General features: G+C 37.3%; 1 protein-coding gene and 1 long non-coding RNA gene across 3 annotated transcripts in view; both read right to left on the bottom strand.

Moving 5' to 3' along the window:
* Nucleotides 1-9,640: 9,640 nt before the first annotated feature.
* Nucleotides 9,641-10,363, bottom strand: LOC115216291 (casein kinase II subunit alpha'-like). Its single transcript, XM_029785492.1, has one exon. It carries the CDS (start codon nucleotides 10,361-10,363, stop codon nucleotides 9,641-9,643), a length of 723 nt encoding a protein of 240 aa, XP_029641352.1.
* A 5,428-nt stretch (nucleotides 10,364-15,791) lies between these two features.
* LOC115216601 overlaps nucleotides 15,792-27,500 on the bottom strand; it is a 21,299-nt gene continuing 9,590 nt past the window's right edge. Inside the window, exons 1-3 of one of the 2 annotated variants that reach the window (XR_005001073.1) lie at nucleotides 24,107-24,277; nucleotides 18,480-18,570; nucleotides 15,792-15,861 (exon numbers count right to left, since the gene is read on the bottom strand). This is a non-coding gene — a long non-coding RNA (uncharacterized LOC115216601). Of the gene's footprint in view, nucleotides 15,862-18,479; nucleotides 18,571-24,106; nucleotides 24,278-27,500 lie in introns of those variants that run through there. The other variant, XR_003882089.2, reaches the window with a different exon arrangement.

Raw genomic sequence — 27,500 nt, 5'->3', positions numbered from 1 at the left:
AACTGGTTAGTATTGATCTGACGTTCGCAGGGTCGTGGTTTCGATTTAGGGACCGAGCAGTGAAGTGTATATTCTTGAGCAAAACACTTGATTTCAAGTTGCTCCAGTCCACTCAGCTGATAAAAAAATGAGTTGCCCTGTGACAGACTAGCGTCCTGTCCAGCGGGAATGTGATCTCGGTTACCTGCACTCTATGGAGTAAGTATGAGTCGTAGCACTTGAGACAGTAATGTCCACGGGTTGGCATTTGTCTCCTTCCTTTTAATTTATCAAATGGTACAGAAGATGGAATTAGGGGGCGCAGTAGTGCTTCCTCCACATGCAACCTTTTCTCTTGCTTATTCCAAACCTAAAATCTCCAAAAGAAATTTGACAAATTGGAACTGAATGCGTCTCTGGAAATCCAATTTAGTTCTATCTTTTATCTTTTACATGCTTCCGTCATTGGATTGTGGCCATGCTGGGGCACCGCCTTGAAGAGCTTAGTCCAACGAGTCTATCCCAGTGCGTATTTTACCAGTATGATACTTATTCTATCGGTGTCTTTTGCCGAACCGCTATGCTAGGGGTATGTAAACAAACCAGCACCAAGTACTGGCGGGGAGTCGAACATAAACACACACGCACGAGGCGGCGAGCTGGCAGAAACGTTAGCACGCCGGGCGAAATGCTTAGCGGTATTTCGTCTGCGTTACGTTGTGAGTTCAAATTCCGCCGAGGTCGACTTTGCCTTTCATCCTTTCGGGGTCGATAAATTAAGTACCAGTTATGCACTGGGGTCGATGTAATCGACTTAATACCTATGTCTGTCCTTGTTTGTCCCCTCTATGTTTAGCCCCTTGTGGGTAATGAAGAAATAATAAACACACACACACACGTAGGAATAAGATACCCCAGGTTGGCAACCTCTGAACCAAATACTTCCTCATTGGTTCGCAATTAGTTTTTGTTTACCATAGACACCACATGACAAGTTCTGTTTGCGCAGTTAACTTGCAAACTTGATATTTCTAACACAGTGATACTTCGCAGTACGAGTTTAATTCGTTCCATGACCAAACTCCTCTTAGGATTTATTCGTTTTACAAATCAATTTTCTCCATTGAAATTACTTAAAGTATAATTAATCCGTTCCAGCCCCTCAAAACCACTCAAAAATAATATTTTATGGTTTTAAAACAGAAAAGGTGTAGTTAGAAGTAAAACTGACAATTACAAAAAAGAGAATGCAAAAATCTGTAAACTGCTTTTATTAACTGAATTACTTTTAAAGACTTGTGTGCTCGTACTGCGGATTTCCGCTTATACTTCAAGACAAAAATTCGCACGAGTCTCGGCTCGTACAGCAAATTACTCGTACAATGGAACACTCGTACTGTGAGGTTCTACTGGATTAGAGTTTTATCTTTTCTCAAGAATCTTTACAATCGTTCGAACCGAATGAAGGAAAAGAAATTGTCGTATTCTTCAACTCAGTGGTTTCCAGTTCGAGTCCCACCGCGTGGCACCTTGAGCAAGTGTCTTCGACACAGTTTCCATCTACCAAATCGACACACGAGGCATTAGTCGCTTCGAGACTAAAGCAAGAGACAATTGCTCATTTTCCTTATGTTGACTTCGCTGCATTTATCTTCTGCTTCTGAACTTGTATTGATCTGTGGCTATTGTTGTCTGAAAGCAAATTATAAATGGTTATCTTTTACTTGTTTCAATCATTAGACTGTGGCCATGCTGGGGCACCGCCCTGAAGAACTTTTAATCGAACAAATCGACCCCAGTGCATATTTTTTAAAGATCTGGTACCTATTCTATCGGTCACTTTTGCTGAATTGCTAAGTGACAGGGACGTAAACACACCAACACCGGTTGTCGAGTAGTAGCGGGCAACATACACAAAGACACACACACACACACTCTCTCTCCCCCTCTCTTTCTCTCTCTCTCTCTCTCTCTCTCACACACACACACACACTCACTCTCTCTCTCACACACATACACACTCTCTCTCTCTCTCTCTCACACACATACACACTCTCTCTCTCTCTCTCTCACACACACACATACTCGACAGACTTTTTTTCAGTTTCCGTGTGCAAAATCCATTCCCAAGGCTTTAGTTGGCCCGAGGTGTCCAAGATGCCACGGAGTGGGGCTGAACCCAGATCGATGTGGTTGGGAAGCAAATTCATTTCAAGGTATTGGTGACCCCCTGGACCATAGTGGAAGACACTTACCCAAGGTACCACAAAGTGGAACTGAACCTGAAGGCACGTGGTTGCAAAATGAGCTCACAGCCATACCTGTGCCTACCAACAAGGCATGGCTGTGAGCTTAAGAAAATTCCCTTTTCGTTACTCATTAGAAACTCAAAGTTTTCCATCTCAGCTTGTTTGATCAACTGAAGCTGGTTCGTCAATAAAATGAAATCAGTAATTAAAAATAGAAAACAAAGAGAAAAAGAAAAATTTTGAGTTGATTGAACAGGTACGGTAATCTCACGATTACCGCGGTTGTTACGTTCCATACCTCGCTCCCCGCGATAGGTGAAAATCCGCGAAATAGAAACAGTACTGTACTGTTTATTTTATTATTATTTTTATATTTTGTTTATATTTACTTTATTATAAATGCAAAGCAACAGCACGGAGGAATCAACGTAAGCTTAAATAATAAACCGCGATAGGTGAACCGCGATAGGTAAACCGCGATAGGTGAACCGCGATAGGTGAACCGCGATAGGTGAACTGCGATAGGTGAACCGCGATAGGTGAACCGCGATATGGTGAGGGATTATTGTACGAGATACCAGTTGGGCCCTGCTTATTCGGAAACTGAACATATTTAAAAATGCACTTGTATATAGTTTTAGTTTAGCAAGGAGGGGAAAAAATGCAAAAAGCAAAAAATGTTAAAATGAAAAGAGAGAAAAAACCCCCAAAAAAACACCTTTTAAAATTGGTTTAAAATTAAGAGCTAAGGATAAGATTAAAAAGAATTTGGCACAACGCGTACAGCGGAGAGGTTTAAGTGTCAGGGGAAGTAACTCACAATTTCGGCGTCCTTTATAGCCAAAGGAACTTTGTTATATTCGATGGTTTCTCAACCATTTTTTATCCATGGACCCCTTTGATTACGATTTCATTCTGGTGAACCCCATTGCCATTCGATGTTTAAAATATAGTTTTATAGAAACTGCTTTCAAAATTCCTATTTTGCTTTTCACCCATTATCTTGTGTAGGTTGAACTTTGTAAAATGTTAAAGGAAGAAACACAGCTGTTTCTTGCAATACATACCAATACATACATCTAAAACAAAATACTTTCAGGGGCCCTTAAAATATTATTGTGGACCCCCCCCCCAATTTATTATTTTATTACGCGAACCCCCGAAACTCTTATATGAACTCTCAAGGGCCATTTGGACCCCGGTTGAGAATCAATGGTCGACGTAATGTAGATTTGACAATTCTTCATCGTCAACTGTTCCATTCCCAGCGGCGTGTTGTATCCTTCAGCTTATTTCACGTTGTCCCACTCCACTCAGCTTCTACTTGTATTTCAAAGGGGCCACCCATGTCACATTCTCTCATGCTAAATCTCCCTCAGAACTACGTTAAGGGTACGCGTGTCTGCGGAATATTCAGCCACTTGCACGTTAATTTCACGAGCAGGATGTTCTGTTAATCGGATCAACAGCAACAGTGATCATCGTCGAAACCGACGGAGTGCCAGTCTCAATAGTTGACTGTAAGTCCTCAAGATCCAACATGACTGGAACCTTCTTCTCCCATTTCCAATTGCAATTCATTTACTGCTCTAGCTTGTAAGGATGGATTGCTGTCTTTAAATGCTTTAATTCGCGTTACCATATTCCTGTCTCTATTCCAATTAATTTTGAAAATAACGATAAATTTAGTAAAGTACTTCTTTCGTAATTAAGCTTTTGTTTAGAACAAGAAATCTTGACGGACAGTTTTACTGTATTTTCTTATGAATAAACTACACGCCTAATTTAATGTTAAATCTTGGTATGAATATTTTCCCCTTCATATTTTAAACTTACCCGACGGTATAAGTGGCACCTCACCATTTAAAATAGAGTATAAGACAACGCAACTTATACACGGGTAAATACAACCATTTAGATAACATTAAATATGAAGTTTGCACCACAGAACCAGAGGAGGTTTTGGGCGGGTTGCTATCAAAAAGGATAAAAATGTTTCAGTCTTTGTAATATCACAACCTTAGCAATAATTATTGAAAATAATAAATGAAGACACTAGAGCAGTGTTACTCATAAAGTGATGGAGGTGGTGGGAAGACTGAAAAGGGGACAAGCAAAATTGTCTTAAGATTAATAATAATAATAAGATTAACTTGAGATTAATAAACCTTTCTATTATAGGCACAAGGCCTGAACTTTGAGGAAAGGGGTTAAGTCGATTACATCGACCCACTACTCAACTGGTACGTAATTCATTCGGCGGAATTTGAACTCGGAACGAAGCGACGGGCGAAATTACCTATTTCTTTACTACTCACAAGGGGCTAAACACAGAGGGGACAAACAAGGACAAACAAACGGATTAAGTCGATTACATCGGCCCCAGTGCGTAATCGACCTAAAAACGATGAAAGGCAAAGTCGACCTCGGCGGAATTTGAACTCAGACCGTAACGGCAGACGAAATACGGCTACGTATTTCGCCCGGCGTGCTAACGTTTCTGCCAGCTCTTCGCCCTAAGAAAGGAAGATATATTGTTAGTCATTTGACTGTGAGGTAGCAAGATATACACGTGTGTGTATGGCGGGGGTTCGATTCTCGGTAGAACATTGGTGGCTATTTTTTCCAGTCTTCTAAGGGTTTTTACACACACGCACGCACGCACGCACGCACGCACGCACGCACGCACGCACGCACACACACAACACACACACACAACACACACACACACACACACACCGCAACTATAACCTACTAGCATTTCTATTATCAGTTATAAACGGAAGCCGAGGCTTCAAGAAACGAAACGCTTTATTTAATTAAAAAAACACAGTGATGTCCCTCGAGGTACGGAAGTGTATGAGCGTTGTTGGCTTCTTAACATAAAATAACAATTAACCTTAAAATTCAAATTTATTTAAAAGGAAAACAAAGAAAGGAGTTTATTCGTTCCCGCGTTTTAACAGCATTCTCGGCTATTGCTAGGGGAGGCAACTCCTTCTTGGCTTAATTTTTAATTCAAAACTACGTTATTATTGTTGCGTGCATTTACTCTTTTACTCTTTTACTTGTTTCAGTCATTTGACTGCGGCCATGCTGGAGCACCGCCTTTAATGGACCAACTCGAACCCGGGACTTATTCTTTGTAAGCCAAGTACTTATTCTATCGGTTTCTTTTGCCGAACCGCTAGGTTACGGGGACGTAAACATACCAGCACCAGTTGTGAAGAGATGTTGGGGGGGACAAACACAGACACACAAACATATACACACACATATACATATACATATATACGACAGGCATCCTTCAGTTCCCGTCTACGAAATCCAATCACAAGGCTTTGGTCGGCCCGAGGCTATAGTAGAAGGCATTTGCTGAAAGTGCCATGCAGCGGGACTGACCCCGGAACCATGTGGTTGGTAAGCAAGCTACTTGCCACACTTTAAAATTTATGATTTTTTAACTCACCCCCATCCCCAACCCCCACCCTGGACCGATTTTGGCCTTTTTTTTCCTTTTTCTTTTTGCACTACGCGCTTAAAATGCCATAAGAGAAGCCTTTTCGGTGTAAAAATAAGAAAAAAATTGAAAATATTTTTAGAAGAAAAAGTGTGTGATTTAAGGGAAATTTGGTTTTTGTTTCTAGCACATCCCACGACCACCTTCCTCATTTTTTTCTTCTCATTCTGTCATTTATTGATGTTTTTCAATATTTTTCTCTCCATAAATACATTTTATGGATTGGTGTTGCGAAAATAACACGAGTGGGTCATTGCTTGGATATTAAGAAACATATAAACAAACTTGTAGTTGAAATGTTTAACAGCTCCACCCCCACCCCCATCTAAGCGAGTCTCTGTGTGTGCGTGCGCGCACGCGTCCGTGCATACATAAAACAAACAAAACAAAACATACAAATCTGTACACATACATACATACACAATTACATAGATAGATAGATAGATAGATAGATAGATACATACATACATACATACATACATACATGAATACATGCATACATGCATACATGCATACATACATACATACATACATACATGCATGAATACATGCATACATGCATACATGCATACATACATACATACATACATACATACATACATACATGCATGAATACATGCATACATACATACATACATACATACATACATACATGAATACATACATACATACATACATACATACATACATACATACATACATACATACATGAATACATACATACATACATACATACATTGGTATAATTTGCATTGGTATAATGGGAAGATATGAAAATTCGGCTTCATATCTTCCCTTTATACCAATGCAAAGATTCAATCTCAGTACAAGGACGCCTAAACAAGGAAAACATGTTCATACAAACGTACAGACCACTCCTAAATATATAAATTTGACCATTTAAAAAATTATACTAAGGAGCCGGTTGTCCCCCCTGCCACTTGTTACTTCCCTTGGTTCACTCTCTAGACTCATTCCTTTTATTCTTCAAACATCCAAAATGATGAAACCCCTCTGTCATGAGAACTGATTGCTGTACAATGTCCCTTGAAAAGCTAATTTAAATAGCGAAAACTGGCTGGATTTCACGACATCCATATATTATGTATATATTTATAAAAAGACATTAAACTATATAAAACGACGGCATTTCTCTTCCACTTTTTATATGTCCACATATTTTCAACTCATAATTTTCCCACATGCTGTATACTGAATTTTCAGCATCTTTACACCTTGTATATTTTTATATTTCTCATATATATATATATACGATGGGCTTCGTTCAGTTTCTGTCTACCAAATCCACTCACAAGGCTTTGGTCGGCCCCAGGCTATAGTAGGAGACACTTGCCACGCAGTATGTGTGTGTATTTGTGCTTGTGCCCCTCCGCTTGAAAACAGTGTTGGCTTGTTTATGCCCACGTAGATTAGCAGTCTGCCTAAAGAGACCGAAAGAATAAGTACCAGACTTTGAAAAAGCAAAAGTACTGGAGTCAAATTGATTGACTAAATCCTTCAAGGCACTGTCCCAGTATAACCACAGTCCAATGACTGAAACACGTGTAGGATAAAATATATTTGCTCTTTGGAGAGAGAGAGAGAGAGAGAGAGAGAGAGAGAGAGAGAGAGAGAATAGAAGCCTAAACATCAAGATTGTCGATAGATTGTCAAGATTTGAGGAGTTAAGCAAAAACGAGCATTCCTGAGATGTGGACTTGCAATGTAAATATTGCCTGGAGAAAGAGATAGAGAAACACTGAGTGTTTGGTAGCTCGATATAGTTTAATACGGTTGTCATGTTAATTTGAAAAATTTCAATCAGTATTTATCAACGTGCTGACATTTTTTAAGAATTTAAATCCAGTGTCAAGGAATTTTTCATCAACACAGAGTTTACACGCTTTTGTGCTGTTTATATTATGTGTATTTCACTTCAGGGACTGTCAAAATTGGTGCTGTTTCTTAAGGTATATCGTGGGACATGGTTGTAGCGTTCTTATTCTCAACACGTCTGTAGGATGATGTGTGTTGATGTAGGGTTATTTGAACCTGCCTTCTATCATTCCTATGTATTTTTTACACTCTGTTAATTGGTTTAGTTTTGCAGAGGTAACTTCTGTTTTGTATACAACCGATTCGGCAGGTGTTGAATGCGCATGTGCTGATGCTTCAGAACTTCACACTAGCCTTGTTTAAGTATAACAAAACTTTTCACACCGAGAGTAAAACAGTTTCCAGCAATTAGGTTTCACTGGTGGTGATGCACTGTATTCTTTTAATTGTTTCAGTCATGTGACTCCGGCCATGCTGGTTCACCGCCTTTAGTCGAACAAATCAACCCCAGGAATCATTTTTGTAAGCCTAGTACTTATTCTATCGGTCTCTTTTGCCGAACCGCTAAGTGACGGTGACGTTTGTCAAGCGATATTGGGGAGACAAACACAGACACACAAACATATACAAAAACTCCCCCCTGCCACACACACACGCACACACACACACACACACACATATATATATATATATATATATATATATATACATATTCGACGGGCTTTCAGTTTCCGTCTACCAAATCCACTCACAAGGATGTACTTGGAAAAAAAAATAACATCCCAAAATACAACAATATATGTTTCAACACACGATTTCATATCAGGAATCTTGCAAAACGAATTAATAAACATAATTATATTGATTTATCGATACATACATAAATATACAGATAGACAAATATACGATTCTACACATTTGTAGATAGAAAAATTGACAGATAACACCAAACAGAAATTACAAAAACATAAATAAATATATTTATTAATATTTTGCTTCATCTCAGAGAGTTGGTAAGATAATATATCTCTCCTCCGATATAAATATGTTAAAAACATATAAACAAGCGGCACCGCTAGATGCGTTCTCATATGTATAGCCTCTTTTTAAATAGTGTTATTAATGTTAAACAAATTGAAAGGTTTTGAGAACAGGTTAAGAATATATAAATGTACGTATAAATTGAAGGCACTCTGGTATTGTATTCTGTGCTGAAGCTTGGGAGATCAATACACACCTTGGGCTTTTTTTTCATTTAATATAATTTGTTTCTTTGAATAATATCCCTTGTGTGTCTCTGTGGGTAGGTGTGTGCGTATATATATATATATACGCCATGATAGATCGTTAGCCACTACACACATTTCTCTCTCTCCTTGTTTTCTGTGTCCCTTTCTGTAGAAGAACGTAGGCTCGAAACGTAAAGACTTTTTCTATTCCTGAGCGTTATAACAATACATCTCTTTGTTTTGTACACCACCTGTCTTCGTCTTTTGTTGTTATTTCGTAAACTCTCCCTATATATATATATATATATATATATGTATGTATGTATGTATGTATGTATGTATATATATGTGTGTATATATATTATTTGTGGATTAATAACACACTCTTCAAATGATCCACTTAAAACTGCTGGTAATTTCCTCTATTTTGGATGAGAATACTATTTGGGATCGTGTGAAGATTATGGAAATGTTTTCCACGTGAAACTATTGGTAACGTTTTTTTATTCACAAATAAAGAATAGAAATCCATCGATATGTATATATATATATATATATATATATATATAAAACTGTATGTGCGTATGTACGCTTGTATATAAGAAGGTGCGTGTGAATATATGTGTGTGTGTGTATGTGTGTGTGTGTGTGTGTGTGTCTGCGCGCACGTGCATGTTTGCATTTTTAATCCCAGTTTCTCATTTCTCTATAAAATATCTCGTGGTGAAGAGATTTGAGATCCTCGACGAGATCTTGAAGTCTGGTGCGCTTTTTAGGGTTGTCCATAGTGCAGCTGTTCACGAGGGGAACGAGACATTCCACCCGCATCAGGTCCTGAATTGCATCAAAGACATGACCCAGACTGAACACATCCGACGAAGTACTGGTTGGTTGTTTTGCTTTGACCTCGGGGGCAACATGGTAACAGCTTTCACTTTCCGAAATATCAAACGATATTCCTTCAAGGTGCTAGCACACCCAAAATCTATAAAGCGAATTTGAAAATCGATAGTGTATCGATCTATAAGTATGTTATCAGTTTTAATATCGTTTAATAAAATGCCTTGAGCGTGTATTTTCTTTAATCCCCGAGAAAGTTGCAAACAGATACCTATACAATTTTTGCTCTTAAGCGTAACACGCAAATCACAGAGAAATTTTGAAAGGGTAACACCTTGTCCGAAATATTCTTGAACTAAGCACGGTTGTATTTCTGAATTTTCATCCTGGATCAAACCGAAACATTTCGGCACCACCCCTGTTTCTGATAAATGGCTCATAATTTTAGCTTCGGCACAAATTTCCTTCATGTCTTTGTTCTTGAAGCATTTCACTACTACCAAGCTCGGCATCCCTTTGCAGCGACCCAGGTAGACTCGGCCGTATGTGCCCTTGCCAACCAACTCTTTTTGTCCGTCGTTACGTGATATGTAACGAAATTCCATATCCAGGATCGGTAAGGTTATATTTTCCAAATCTAAATTTCTGTAAGGATGAACGCCAGTGGCAATTTGGATCTTTTTAACAGTTTTCCAAAATTTAGAACCCATTGTACTGTAGAAATTATTATTATTATTATTATTATTATATTATTATTATTATTATTATTATTATTATTATTATTATTGTTATTGTTGTTGTTATTATTATTATTATTATTATTATTATTATTATTATTATTATTATTATTTGTATTAGTAGTAGTTGATGCCGTGATTAACTTTGGTTTTCATCATTAAGGGGTCGGTAAGATAACTACAAGTCAGGCGCTGGGATCAATGTAACCGTATTCCTCTCCCCTCTTAATATCTGGCTTTGTGCCCCAAATGAAAACAATTATTATTAATGCTGTTGTTGTTGTTGATGTTATTATTTCGGACTCAATTATTTAAATCGCAATAACAATGATGGTAATTATATCCAGATTCATTTGAAGTCTATAAAGTTTTTTTTTATAGCAACAAATAAGATAGGACTGCAATTGTAACTGTCTTTGGAGAAGACATTGAAAGGGGTTCTCAACTAGGTTATATATATATGCACGTGTGTGTGTGTGTGTGTGTGTGTGTGTGTGAGAGAGAGAGAGAGAGATAGTGCGTGTGTGAGTTAAGGGTGCGTACACCTCGGTGTCTTTAAATGTAAGTAACGGTAGAGCAACAGATGTGTTGTGTAACGAGTTGAAAAACTTCGGTTAACTATCCATGCAATTAGTTGAGAAAAACTCAAGAGGGTACGTTTAAAAGCTAAAAGTACCAGTCAAAGGAGAAAAATAAATCGAATGATATCAATTAATTGATAATTTCTTTTAGTGGAAAATACAGAAAATGTTTTTTGCAACAAACATAAAAATGGCAGGTGTTATTCTAATAAAAATGAAAAAAAAAAAACTAGAAATTAACATGAGTCCTTGACACGGTATCTAAAATAATCTGGGTTACAATTTCATGGAGTAACTGATCCTGCAGGGAACAATAACAGATAATATCTCACCACAGAAATAATAATTTAGTTTCTAGAATATCAAGACGAGTACCAACGTTCTCCGTGGCAGGTTTGATAATTTGTTGAGAGAGATTTCTCTCAGCATGAAACCAATGGTAGCCTTCTTATCCCACAAATGAAGAACATTTATCCACTTAAAACTCATACCCACTGTTCGATATAAGTGCGCGCATATATGTATGTATGTATGTATGTATGTATGTATGTATGTGGGCGTGTATGTTGATAACCTATGATATAGGTATCAGTTAAGATGGTATCTTTGTTATCACATTTGTTCTTTGCTATCGTGTTCTTCGTTATTTGTCCGGGCAAAAAAAAAACGAAAAGAAAAAAGAAATCAACGGGTGGGTCTCTGTTACTCGATCTGCCAGAAATAGCAGTCAAAGTTTCTCTATGAAATTACATCCGACATTATTTTTGAAAAGCTCAATTCGAATAACGTAGCCATTAGTACACACCGTCTGAATAATCAAAGACAGGACTATCAAGAGTAGGGTACCTATGGCAGACAGTTTGCTCGATCAAGGATTATAAGGTGCTGAATAAGGACAATGGCAACAATAACAACGTTTGGCTGGTTAGACTGTATTTATGGCAAAGTCTGTTGTTTAGTTTTCAACAAGCCACGTTCGTTCTGGTCTTTGTTCTTCCATGTTTGACTTCACTTTGAGTTCCCACCTGAATGAAGAAAAAATTGATTTCTATTAAATATGATTACGAAGCACACACACAAGAAATTCCATGGAAGCGAAATCAGGATGGACCAATTGAGGAAGTTCAGTTAACTTGTTTATTCTAAACGATTCTAAATGTTTCCTATCATTCGATGTGGTTGGGCGAGTCTGGATTTAGAATTCCTATTCCTTTGCATTACATACATGCATACATATATATGTGTGTGTGTGTGTGTATATATACATAGTACATATATACATAGTACCCCATATATATATATATATATATATATATATATATATTATATATATATATATATATATATATATATATCTACTCTTTTACTCTTTTACCTTTTACTTGTTTCAGTCATTTGACTGCGGCCATGCTGGAGCACCGCCTTTAGTCGAGCAAATCGACCCCAAGACTTATTCTTTGTAAGCCCAGTACTTATTCTATCGGTCTCTTTTACCGAACCGCTAAGTGACGGGGACGTAAACACACACCAGCACCGGTTGTCAAACAATGCTAGGGGGATAAACACAGACCACAAAACGCACACATATATATACATATATACGACGGGCTTCTTTCTTTCAGTTCGTCTCCCAAATCCACTCACAAGGCTTTGGTCGGCCCGAGGCTATAGTAGAAGACACTTGCCCAAGATGCCACGCAGTGGGACTGAACCCGGAACCATGTGGTTGGTAAGCAAGCTACTTACCACACAGCCACTCCTGCGCCTATATATTATATATATATATATATATAATTATTAATTTAATATATAAATAACTATAACTTTTCAATTCATGCTGACTACATGATAAAAATCATTAACGTGACTACATGATAAAAATCATTAACGTGATTTCATCCATAGTGCTTCTCGTGTGTACAAATAGATGCAACTGCATGCGTTAATTTATTGCTCTGTGTAGGTTACTATCGTCCACTATACACATGCACGTAAGTACATACGTGTGTGTGTGTGTGTGTGTGTGTGTGTGTGTGTGTGTGTGGTGTGTTGTGTGGGTGTGTGTGGTGTTTACGTGAATAGAATCAAATAAGAGATATCTAGCTTGATAGACTGACCGAAATATAGTGAAATAGATTCAAATTACTTATGTGGAGAGCCCTAAGTACCTCTGTCAAACGATTTGTTACTTCCTTCACAACCAGAGATAAATTGAAGCGTTTTCATTTACAAACAAGTGCAACCGAGTTTATATCCAACAGGGTCAGTGCGAAACCTAACAAGCATTTTCAATTTATTCAATATCACGTTGCTGCTGCTAAAATCTCTCAGGTGTATCTAACAAAGAGATATCAATAATAGAGACCTATTTATGTACATAGTTTTAGTTAGAATATATATTATACTGCTGCTGCTGCTGATGATGATGATGATGATAGTAATAATAATAATGAAATAATAATAATAATAATAATAATAATAAAAATAATATAATAATAATAATAAATAATAATATAATAATATAATAATAATAATAATAAATAATAATAATAATAATAATAATAATAATATAATAAAAAAAATAATAATAATAAATAATAATAATAATAATAATAATAATAATATATAATAATAATAATAATAATAAATAATAATAATATAAATAATAATAATAATAATAATAATAAATAATAATAATAATAATAATATAATAATAATAATAATAAAAATAATAATAATAATAATAAAAATATAATAATAATATAATAATAATATAAAAATAATAATAAAAATAATAAATAATAATAATAATAATAATAATAATAATAAATAATAATAATAATAATAATAATAATATAAAAATAATAAATAATAATAATAATAATAATAATAAAATAATATAATAATAAAAAAAATAATAAAATAATAATAATAATAATAATAATAATAATACTAATAATAAAAATAAAATAATAATAATAATAAATAATAATAAAAAATAATTAATAATAATAATAATAAATAATAATAATTATAATAATAATAATAATAATAATAATAATAATAATAATAATATAATATAATAATAAAAATAATAATGCAGTACCAGGCAGTGGCTCTTGTGGTTTCTGATCTTAACTGATTGGTAGTGTTATCATATACATTGTTTTGTTTTGGTATAAATATTCTGCTCAATACCACAGATTTGCTTGTCAGTTGTTTGACCTTAACCAGTTGAGCATGTCCCTTAGTGGCTGACGATATGTGCATCTCTGATCATGAGCAGAAGTAGTGGGGGAGCATCATAGCCGTCTGTTGAAAGGAATTCTTAGAGGTTTGGATAATTCACCTTTGGAAACATGGGTGTTTCTTTCAACATCCTTAAAACAACCCTTATTCAGGGACCTTTTGAGCGGGATGGGCTACTGGACCAAAAGAAAATTCTAACTGGGGCCCCACCTGCAAGGTCATGTGCTGTTTGTCTTCATATGAGATCACTATGTTGCGCACACATGGTTGTGATGCATGTGCCTGGTGTACCCTTATCAGACGGGTAGTCATGATGCGTATAGTGGGTTTTGTATATTTTACTCCAGTGTCACTTTGATGGAATGCACTGCTCTCTCACTCAATAACAATAATAATAAAGAGTGGGAAGGGTACTTATTGGATACGAACACAGCATTAGAGCAGAAGAAAACAACATAGCATTGTATGTAAACAATGCCACAGAATCGCTATTATTAGAATTAAGAAGGTGAGGCTTGTGTAGGATGGAAGATTGCAAAGATAAAGCACTGTAAAAGAAATTGAAAACGGATGAAACTGAAATTAGGTGGGTAAAGAAAAGAATGCATGGTCAATTTCATAGGGATATTGAAGATAAGACAGAGAAAAAAGATGGCTGTGGATGACTAAAAGTGATTTAAAATCGGAAGCGGAGGCTCTAATCTGTGCTGCCCAAGAGCAAGCACTAAGAACAAACTACATGAAATACAGAGTAGACAACAAATCAGAAAGTGATAAGTGCAGAATCTGTGGACAAAACGGTGAAACTGTATGGCATATTACCAGCCAATGTACGCCACTAACCCATAAGGAATATAAGAGACGCTACTACAATATAGCAAGGCTTGTTCATTGGACACTTTGAAACAAGTATGGACTTGACAGAGCAAAAGATTGGTACGGCCATAAAAACCTGAAGTCATTGTCGAAAACATAAATGCAAAGATCCTGTGGAATTATATGATTCAGTGCGACCATGAGATAGAAAATAGGAAGCCGAATATAGTCGTAATTGAGAAAGAAAGCAAACTATGCTGGATCATAGATATAGCATGCCCAGCTGAAAACAAGATATGCAATAAGGAAGAAAGAAAAGTCGATAGATATGACAGGATAGCTTGGGAAGTTAAGCAGTTGTGGTCGATGTAAAAGGTAACAGTAGTACCAATAATTGTCGGAGCCCTGGGAACAGGGAGCAAAAATCTCGAGAAGTACATGGAACAAATAGGGGCTACAATAAGGGTGGAGCACTTGCATAAAACAGAAACTGCTTGGAACCGTTCGAATACTCCGAAAGGTGATCGAAAAATAAGAGGTGTTACCTTAGTTCACTGGTAGTGAACAGCTGACACCGTAGTACATCTCCAGCGTTAGAAGCTGTGCAAAGGCAATAAAGTATAAATAAAGCGCCGAGCTGGCAGAAACGTTAGCACGTCGGGCGAAATGCTTTGCGATATTTCATCTGTCTTTACGTTCTGAGTTCAAATTCCGCCAAGGTCGATTTTGCTTTTCATCCTTTCGGGCTGAATAAATTAAGCACCAATTGCGTTCTTGGGTCGATTTAATCGATTGGCCCCTCTCCCAAAATTTCGGGTCTTGTACCTAGAGTAGAAAATAAAAATAATAATAATAATAATAATAATAATGAAGATGATGATGATGATGATAAAAAAAAATGCCCTGATGCAGTAACTGATTGGAAGTGTTATCATGTACATTGTTTTGTCTTGGTATAAAAGATGGGCTACAGCAATATTCTGCTCAATACCACAGATTTGCTTGTCAGTTGTTTGACCTTAACCAGTTGAGCATGTCTCTTAGTGGCTGACGATATGTGCATCTCTGATCACGAGCAGAAGTAGTGGAGGAGCATCATAGACATGTGTTGAAAGGAATTCTTTGGGGTTTCAATAATATCCCTCTGGAAACATGGGTGTTTTGATCAACATACTTAACGACCCTTATTCAAGGACCTTTTGAGCGGGATGAGCTACTCGACTTGAAGAAAATTCTAACTGGGGCCCCACTTTCACGGTCATGTGCTGTTTATCTTAATATAAGGTCATCATGTCGTGCACATATGGTTGTGATGCATGTGCCTGGTGTACCCTTATCAGACGGGTAGTCATGATTTGTATATGTAACCCCAATGTCAATTTGATGGAATGCATTGGTCTCTCACTCAATGATAAGACTATTAATGGACAGTTCAGTAAATAACTTGGAAGGATAAATGCAATCATTGAAATGAGGACGGAGAAGACACAGAAAAGCAGTCGAAACGGAGGATTACAAGAAGTTAAAGAAGTGATAACACCCCTCTCCACTCCCATCCCCCACACAAGAGGCTATATCAGGTAAAAGAATTTTAAAATGAAAAATGAATTTTAAAATGAGATACCAACAAATAATAAACCAATTCCAGCAGAATGGTTTCTGTAGAAACCATGAAAGAAAATTTTATCAACATCTGAAGGAACCTCAGGAGAATGATGAGAAGGAACTTCAGAGGAATGGTGTTCGAGATGCCGAAACAGCAAAGCATTTTTGGTCAGATATATTGGAGCGAAAGAGTTCAGCATGAAAGAGGAGAGATTGGTTATGGAAATTGAAAAGAGAAATGTGACAAGATCAAAACAAGAGAATATAAATATTGGTTTCGAATCTTGGCACAACCATCAGTCTAAGGGGAGGGTAAGATGATTATATCGACCCTAGTACGTAACTGGTACTTATTTTATCGAACTCGAAAGGCTGAAAAGCAGAGTCGAACTCGGCGGATTTTAAACTCAGAATGTAAAAACGGACGAAATATCGCTTAGCATTTTTTCCGACCTGTTAACGATTCTGCCAGCTCGCCGCCTTCAAGGGATATAAATAGTAACGAAGATAAAGTGAAGAGATGGCTTAGGAAATTACTGGATCAGATTGTGTTCAAGGATTATGGCTCGAAAATCTCCTAAGTATACACAGCCATATATGACTCATTGCAGAGAAAATGAAGCTCACAACATGGATGACAAGAGGAACAACAATGATGGGACAGAAGGACAAAGGAAAGAAAAAGGAAGTAATCAATTATAATCCAAGCTTATTATTCTTCTGGAATTATCAACTGGCCCCGTGGCAGATGAAATATATAACTTTCTGGAGAAAGAGAATTTATTGGCAGGGGCGCAAAAGGGAAGCAGAAAAAAGTCAAAGGGAACTGTCGATCGGTTGTATATTGATAGGAGGGTACCAAGTAAGGGTACGATTAAGTAAAAAGAATTTAGCTGTTGGCTGGATGGAATACATGTAATCTATCGACAACGTTCCACACTGCTGACTCTTGGGTCTGAGAACAATCAAGGTCAATGAGAAGAATAATAGTGTTGTTTTTAGAAAAGAAAAATACCTCAAAAATCTCCAATGAGATCATCGAAAGAAGGATTAGGATTAACATGAGGAAATGACTCATTTGGAAATGTGAAAATTCGTAGAGAGTCTTTCTGGGTGACTTGTTTTCTTCACTGATTTTCGTGCTTGTGTTAGTCTCTCTGACAAGTATACAGAGAAAATCCAGGCCTGTCTACAGGTTTACCATAACTAGGGCAAAAATAATGCTGCTTTATATGGATGACCACAAAGTGTACGCAAAAAATGAAACAACGACAACAACAACAACAAAACACGAATTCTCTGATCTAAGAAGTAAGAGTATTCAACAAGGATATTAGAATGTAGTTTGGGCTAAACTATGTTGTTTTAATTGTGAAGAGAAACTAAAAAATTAAACCCGATGGCACATTACCACAGGAAGGTAACCATTAAATCGCTGAGAGATAAAAAGGGATACAATTTTGGCATAACGCCCGTAGACTTGGGGGAAAGGGTCAATCTATCATGTCAACGCCAATGCTTAACTGGTATTTATTTTATCGATCAGGAAAGGAGGAAAGGTAAAGCTGGAAGTTGAACTCAGAACGTAATACTTAATGACATTTTGTCTGGCGTGTAACGATTCTGCCAACTCGACGGGTTTTTAAATAACTTTTTAAAAAGTTTATTGAAAAAAGTAGTGAGAAACCCCACTCTGTGATCCCTGCAAGACTCGACAGAGAAGGATTCGTCTTGGATGACTTCTAATAATGGTTGACAATCTTTGGAATAAAAAATAGAAACAGACATGCTACTTGCTGCACAACTACAAAACTTTGAAAATAAAGGAAGGTACTGACCTCATATGCAGACTAAGTAACCAGCACAATGGAGGGGGGTCGATTAGAGTGTTGTCTTCAAATCTAGGATGAGCACTCTCCCTTCGAGATCCTGCAAGTAAAAAATAAAAGTCATCTTTGATTGCACAGTCCTTGCAAGGTTCATATATACATAAACGCAGTTGAACCAGTAGTAATACCCATTGAACAATATGACAACACTTTGTTATAGAAACGGCAAGATAAACAAGCCGTTACGTTTTGAGTTCAAATTCCGCCGAGGTCGACTTTGCCTTTCATCCTTTCGGGAGCGATTAAATAAGTACCAGTTACGCACTGGGGTCGATATAATCGATATATCCGTGTCTGTCCTTGTTTGTCCTCTGTGTTTAGCTCCTTGTGGGTAGTAAAGAAATAGGTATAAACAAGATGCAATTGAGGCAGACGTTATTTAAACAAGAAACAAGAAAAGAAATAATGAAACAGATCCCCACACTGGAGATGCCCCCCCGACTCGCATCAGGGCTTCCTACATCAATTACTATGAACAAATCCTTTGTACACGAAGTGAAGTGGCTTCTCATATGTGATTGTTAGCAGTTCAGCTGTGGAATTTGGCAGGAAGGGGCCTTCATATTCCTGATAGCTCATGGAAAACTTTTGTTAGGGTTTTCACCTGAAGTCAGTCCTTCGTGTGCATTTTAAACTCTGCCTTCATCTCTTCACGCACCAGCAATCCCATTCTTCTCCTGCAGGTATTTCAAGAAGTCCCTGAAATCTTCATTTTGTGATGGCACCGCTGCAAACCTCATAGCTTCCAAAGAATAGGCGGGCTTCTTCATCTTGGTTTCTTCTGGAAAACGGGTAAACCGATATTTGTTTGTTCCACATTCCTTCCGTTTGGTTTGTTCTTTTTCTTTCTTAACAACTTTTTCGTTTCCAATTTCCCCAACTTTCTTCATTTCTTTTCTGTAAGACGAGGAATCGGTAGAAGTGGGTAAAGGGTTGCGTGGGGTGGGTGGTGACTCAGTATCTTTGTCCTCAACTTCTTGGTCGTTAGCTTCTGGTTAATCTGCTCTTAATCCACCGTTTAAGAAGCCATGACCAGGAAGCTTTCAGAACCTTTTCTCTCTACAGTCTCTGCAGCTGTTCACTACTATCTCTCCTCATCTGCTTTTACTCCTTTTAGGAACGAAATCCTTTAACAATTCTTACTACTACACGTGTAACGGCTGGACTTTATGCGATATGGCTCCGTAGTCTTCAACAGTCATCAAGACTTACTTTTGCATAAAGACCTATCCGACCAAATCTCATTTGCAGTCACTTCGCTACTCTCTACTTCTTCCTACAACACAACAAAAGTAACAAAAGAGTTAGGGAAAACCTGACTACAAGCAATTATTCTCTCTTAATCCCTGTGTTTTTTCCTCCAACGTATTTGGAACCCAGCCAAACCAGCTCTGCCCATTTTCTTCCCTTACGTTAGTTTCGAAAACTAGGCACACACTTCCATTGTCCTGTTCCGACTGACAGACACTATATCATGACTTCCTTTAACTGCACCTTTGAGCATACTCTGAAAGCCTGTTTGTGTTAAGAAAGGCAGAAACGTTATTTTTCCATGGCGGAATCGTTAGCGCGTTGGACAAAACGCTTAGCGGTATTTCTTTCGGTTCTTCATGTTCTGAATTCAAATGCTTCCGACGTCGACTCTGCATTTCATCCTCTCGGATGACCGCGTGTGTATCGTTGGCGATTTTTTTCCTCCGTCTTCCCTTCCTTGGATCTTTCCTTTTCCTATGTTTCTGACGAAGAGCTCCGCTCGAAACGTTAAATCCTCCTTTCTTTCCTTTCCTGAGCGTCCATTAACACTATACTTGTTCAACGTCCTCGCGTTGTGTTTTCTCTTTGTGCTTTCATGTTTGGATTAACTATATATATATATATACATACTAGCAGTATCGCCCGGCGTTGCTCGGGTTTGTAAGGGAAATAACTATATAAGCATTTTTAGAGAGTTACTTCCCTTATATAAACCGAGCATAAAAATGCATTAATAAAACGAAAAAATGATGGTAAATTTTTTTTTAAATCGTAAACTCATCGTAGACGCGCGCTAATACCCAGAAGGGCTCGATATGAATCACGACTATAAGATACCCGCTTTTGGTTAAACTGCACCGCAAAATGTGGGGGTAGTTAGGAATCTAAATCGGAGGAGACAGACTCTCATACAGACAACTTCAGTTTTATATATAAAGATATATATATATTGGAGCAGTCAGTCGGTTACGACGACGAGGGTACCAGCTTATATGAGCAGCAGAATAGCTTTCTCGTGAAATTAACGTGCAAGTGGCTGAGCACTCCACAGACACGTGTGCCCTTAACGTAGTTCTCAGGGAGATTCAGCGTGACACAGAGTGTTACAAAGCTGGCCCTTTGAAATAAGGTACAACTCATTTTTGTCAGCTGAATGGACTGGAGCAACGATCGTGAGCCGACTGCCCTAACTACTAAGCCACGCACCTTCACACACACACACACACACACACACACACACACACACACACACACACACACACACACAAATATGTATGTATGTCCAGGATGACCCAAAAGTAGGTTTACAGTTATTCAATCATCTCTTTCGCATTCATATATTAACAGTTAAGATCTTAAATATAAAACAAAAACATTTGAAACCATTATTCTATGCTAATTTAGTTAATTGTAAGATAGAAATTTAAATGTAATAAAATGTTTTAAAAGAAATTTAAAGTGCCTACGTGACGACTGTAAACCTACTTTTGGGTCACTGTATGTGTGTGTATATATATACACTCACACAGGTAAATTGTCACCGCTATATATTTTTTATTTCGCGCACGCGCATTCTTGTTTTTTGGTTTTGTCGACTACACAGTATAGTAGGGTCAGTTGGACACCGTCTGTGAGAAAAACCCCACCATGACACAATTCACTCTGCCAGAAATTTAGAAACAACATACTGTACTGATTGGCATTCGTGCCAGAAGCTCCAATATGAACATTTCAGGGTGTCAATTTGAGGACAGTGCAATCTAAGGACTTGTACCGAGAGTGATAAAAAGCAAACATCCAGTCAACATCCTGGTGTTTAGAGTGATTTCTAGTGATGGCGACGTTATGTCTCCATTCATCTTCCCACACGGCCTCAGACTCAACACGGAGGCCTACATCAAGTGCCTGGAAGAGGTAGTGCTGCCCTGGGCCAAGAGGGTGGCTGCTGGAAGACCCCATGTCTGGCAACAGGATTCTGCACCATGCCACACAAGCAGGAGAATACAGTCACAGCTGTCAGACAATTTCTGCAATCCCATAACCCCTAACATATGGCTACCTAACTCCCCAGACTGCAACCCCTTTGATTATCATGTGTGGGGCGCAGTTGAGCGAGAGACCAACAAAACTCCTTGTAACACCAACTGAAGGCAAAGAATAACGCAGCACTCATTAACTTAAACAAGGAGACCGCCCAAAAGAGTTGCAGGAAATTCCGAAGTCGCCTGGAGGCTAAGGTTGAAGCCAATGGCGATTTTGAAAGTAAACGTACTCTTTAGTATTTCAAGATATTTTTATGTAATTTTGGTAAATATATCTGCTAAAATGAGATGTCAATGTTATTTTCATTTTTGCATAACTTATACGACAGTTTATATGTATGTACGTACGTACGTATGTATGTATGTATGTATGTATGTATGTATGTATGTATGTATGTATGTATGTATGTATGTATGTATGTATGTATGTAATTACATATATAATTACATAAGTATGTAATTATGTATGTATGCATGTATGTATGTATATGGGTTAATAAGCATATATATACTGCCTGTTGGTAAAAAAAATATAAAATAAATTAAAAGTTGTCTTCTTCCACAAAAAATATGGAAATGAAATCGTCATTAATGTATGCACACACACACACACACACACACACACACACACACATGTATATGGCTGTGTGGTAAGAAGCTTGCTTCCCAACCATATGGTTCAGGTTCAGTCCCACTGAATAGCACCTTGGGCAAATATTTTCTACTATAGTCTCGGGCCGACCAAAGCCTTGTGACTGGATTGTTAGAAGGAAACTGAAAGAAGCCCGTTGTATATATATATATATATATATATATATATATATATATATATATATATATATACACGTGCGTCTTTGTGTCTGTGTTTGTCTCCCACGCACGTGTTGGTTTGTTTACACCCTCCGTAATTTAGCGGTTCTGCAGGTGTTTTGTTAAGAAAAAATGTACTGGAGTTGATTCATTCAACTAAAAATTCTTCAAGCCCCAGCATGGGCACAATCTAATGAGTGAAACAAGTAAAAGATAAAAAAGATCCATACATGTACGTACATATGTATGTATGTATGTATGTATGTATGTATGTATGTATGTATGTATGTTATGTATGTATGTATACATAAATGCATACATATATATATATATATATATATATATATATATATTATATATATATATATATATATATATATATACACACTAGCAAACGCACCCCTCCTTCATACGGTTTAATTTGCTTTGGGAATATTTTTTTTACCAAATAATTGAACACCGAGAAGGTTTATAAGTAGTACGGCAATCTATGTTTCAAATTAAGGTAGGAACAGAAAACCAAATTGAAGGCTGGTTACTGTGGAGGTCGTTGCACTTTAATAATCATAGAACATATAAGTCTGCAAGCGATGCAAAGTAAAGTTACTGAAGTGTTTTGGGAGTAGATTACAAATAATGACTACCAAATATAGTTTTTACATTAAAGCGAAATATTTTTTCAGAAACAGCAACATAAATAGTGTAAGGAATTTGAAGGAAGACGTTGAAACTTCCCGTCTGCGAGTTTATTTTATTCAACAGCAAAGGGCGCCAGGTTTTCGGAGAGAAGTATGATTAGTACGTTAAAAAATGGCAACATACTACTTACTTGAAAAAGTAGAGTTAAAGGAATGTATTTGCTACATGCTTACAGTGTACGTCCACCCTGAAATTGACTTCAGGTAACGAAAAATGAAGACATGAAGAGTTTGGCTTCAGTTCACGAATACTGCTTTGTATGTTTGGTAGTTCGCTGTGAAAAGATGTCGCTTTCGAAATATCATAATGGATGGATAAATAAACATCCTTAAAGTGAAACAATGCATTGGTAGTTAAACAATGGTATCAACAAATAAAAGAGAGGGAAAGGAACATCACCGTTCAAGTAACTCAGAGTAGGCAAAGGTAAGCTTGCCAAAGTTTAATGCAGTTTAAGTATGTAGATTAAGTTAGTTTGGTGTTGGATATTCATCGCTTACAGTGTTCCTAATCAATTTATTCACCGTCGCAGGTGAACAGTCGAAATAACTAAATAAACAAAATTCTTTCACTTTTATAGTATTCTCTAACCAAGTTAATTATATACAATTGCAAAATATAAATAAATAATAAATAAAAAATGTGAAAACCGCTAAAAATATTCTCTAATGCCAATACACGAAGATATAGATTAAAAAAGTATGGAAGACCCTACATACAAAAAAAAACTATGTACATGCAACGATTTAGAGAAAAACCCGTGTAAATTACCGTTTTCCCCGGTTTGTCCCTTTACGCGGGAGCTCAGAGCAAAATGTTATAGTGCATGACCATCTTTGGGACACAAGTAATGTGTGTGTAAAGTTTGGTGGAAAGCGGTTGAGAATTGTAGAAATGTATGCGTTAGTCAATATACACACACATTATGTATGTATGTATGTATGTATGTATGTATGTATGTATGTATGCATGCATGCATATAGACACTTATATATTAACAGAGTGATTAATTACAGTGTAAAATCCACCGTCAAAACAAAACGATGTAAATATAATTGCAGATTGTTAAATGGTATTTCACTTAGAAAAAATTTACGACATCGCTACTTACACACACCACGCAAACACTGCCACCGCCACCACCGCTAACATTAGAAGGACGATGACGAAGATCACCTCCATCACCACTACCACTAGTACCGCCACCAACGGAGATAACAAGCAAAGTCGCAGCCTATTTTGTATTACTTAATAACAGGTGAACCTTTACCAGAACAACAAACAACGGAAACAATAACCTGAATGTATTCGAAGAACTGTAACAATCAGAACAATTCTTAAAGCAGCATTCCGAAAGCACTTAACGAACGAAGACTAACAATATAAGACCATGAATACTTTCAGGCAAATGCATTTACAATGTATTGAATGCATTGTTTATATATATTTCACCTGTTTGGTACTCATGTCGTTAAAGAGTCAACGAGGAAACCGCTACGTGGTCGCTTGTTTTGCAAGAAGTAATAAGTTAATCGCCTTCAAATAACCTCTCGCCGTCTTGAAAAGGGAGGTTTCTGATAACGTGGTTCATCTGTGTATAGTCATGTTGGAAAGAGGAACGCCTTTGATCCTTTACACACACACACACACACACACACACACACACACACACACACACACACACACATATTAGGTACAAGACTGACTGTGTGGTTGAGAAGTTTACTTCATAATCACATGGTTCTACGTTCAGTCCCTCTGCATGGTACCTTGGGAAAATGTTTTCTTATTTCTTTACTATCCACAAGGGGCTAAACACAGAGGAGACAAACATGGACAGACAGACGGATTAAGTCGATTATATCGACCCAAGAGCGTAACTGGTACTTATTTAATCGACCCCGAAAGGATGAAAGGCAAAGTCGACCTCGGTGGAATTTGAACTCAGAACGTAGCGGCAGACGAAATACCGCTAAGCATTTCGTCCGGCGTGCTAACGTTTCTGCCAGCTCGCCGCCTTTCGCTACCTTGGGCAAATGTTTTCTACTATAGCCCTAGGCAAACCGCAGACACGTGACTGAATTTGGTAGACGGAAACTGCAGCATTGTTCATCAGAAAATGACCGAAAAACATGTTCATAAAGAAGATTTATTTGCTTCATACTCCTCGTATGCCGAATCTGCCCATAAGAAAGAAACAAATAATACAATGTGGCTGTCGGTCATAACACCCGAGCAACGCCGGGGTGCATTGCTAATAAGTATGTCTTTGTGTGTGTGCGTGTGCGTCTTTGTGTCTGTGCTTGTTCCCTACCACCGCTTGGTAATCGGTGTTGTTTACGTCCCCGTAACTTAGTGGTTCCGCAGCTCCTAGAATAAGCACCAGACACAAAAAAGACCTGGGTCAATTCATTCCAGTAAAAATTCTTCAAGGCGGTGCCCCAGCATGGCCGCAGTCCAATTACTGGAAAAGTAACAGATAAAAGATACGCTCACACGTGTGTGTGTCTGTGTGTGTCTATATGTATACTATACCTATACAGACACACATAGTGAATATAATATATATATGCACGCACATACATACATACATACATACATACGCGCGCGCACATACACACACACACACACACACACACCACACACACACACACACACACACACACATTGCTGAACGCAAATTTTTCTACCGATCTAATCTGAAGAATATCAACAAATAATTAGCAATAATTTGAGATTTTATGGGCTGCCCAATGCGGGTCTTCAATCTAGGTAACAGCGACCCCTTGACATTCTGAATATGGGTGAAAAATGTCAAAGAGGCCCTGATGAGGTCGTTAGGTATTTAGAATGCCACGATTTTAAAATCGTAGCCGTTCTCAACGTAAGCATTGTACACCAGCCACTGAGTTGTGATTATATTCCAATTTGGACTTTGTATTACTGGTAAGCAGAAACCAGATTGGTGATGTACCAAAGTCCCATGTTCGTAGTTTGCTTCGTTTAGATATAAACCGGTATGGAATGAGTATTAATTATTAATATTTAATATATTAAACGAAATTATATTGAAATTAAAGCGAAATATAGGAAATATGGAGCTTTTAGTTTTGACTCTTTCACAAATATTTTTCTGACGTGTTATATATAAATATATCTATGTTTATTTATATTGATCCTCACTGGTTAGTGTGGTTGTATTAAATTGGAAACAAACGTTGTGATGATTTGCGTAAAAGCAAGTGAAGTTTGTGTACGATTTGATGAAACAGCCCTGCATGACTGCGTGTCTTTATTACTGGTCTGTGATCCTGTTACTAAAGAGTTGCTAGAATCTGAGACAAAATTTTCAACGATTTACAAAACTGAAAAAAAAAATTAAGGTAATTCTAATAAACCACTTGAGGAAAGATCTTCTTTGAAACTGCTTGGCCTTATTTTCTGACCTGATCTTTCTGGGATTCTTACATACAATCAATTGATAGGTCTGCTTCCTGCAAGACTGGGTCATTGTGTAGGTCAAAGGACTACCTCACATTTCAGGCAATTTTGTATTTTTACATGTCCACAATTCATCCTTTTATGGAATGTTGTTGTCATATTTGGGCCGGTGCACCGTCTTGTCACTTGTCTCTCCTCGATCGGGTTCAGGTATGAGTCCCTAATTTGATTGGTCCCTCTCTTGCTTCGACTCTGCAATCTTTGTCACATCAACGTGACGTCACCAGATTTAGTCTTTTCTACCATTATTGCTAAAAGAATTGCTCTGAAGAACTTTCTCTCTTTGTGCCAGATCACTTTGTACTATCTCACCTAACTTGAAACTCACATCGCTTTCATCCAAATGCTGTTGTACTTCCATGAATAAGGAAATCTTTCTCTGGTCGTAGCTGTTTTTCATGAATTGCCAGACTTCGGAATTCTCTTTCAACTCATTGTATTATTCCTTCTTACGACCAGAACTCTTCCAGGTAAATTCATTCTTTTTTTCGTCTTAATTTCTCCCTTTTCTTAGTCATTTACACTTAGTGGCTGTGTTATTTATAGGCAACATTTAACTGTAAGACGTCTTCGTGATAAACTAAATGAAGCTTTACAGGTTGTAATCGAAGCAACAAATAAGACCAAAGCTCGACCGCTAAATACATGTATGTTCTTTGTTGTT

Source organism: Octopus sinensis, linkage group LG10 (genome assembly GCF_006345805.1).
Source record: "Octopus sinensis linkage group LG10, ASM634580v1, whole genome shotgun sequence".
Taxonomy (NCBI): domain Eukaryota; kingdom Metazoa; phylum Mollusca; class Cephalopoda; order Octopoda; family Octopodidae; genus Octopus; species Octopus sinensis.
This window is presented reverse-complemented; position numbering and strand designations above follow the sequence as displayed.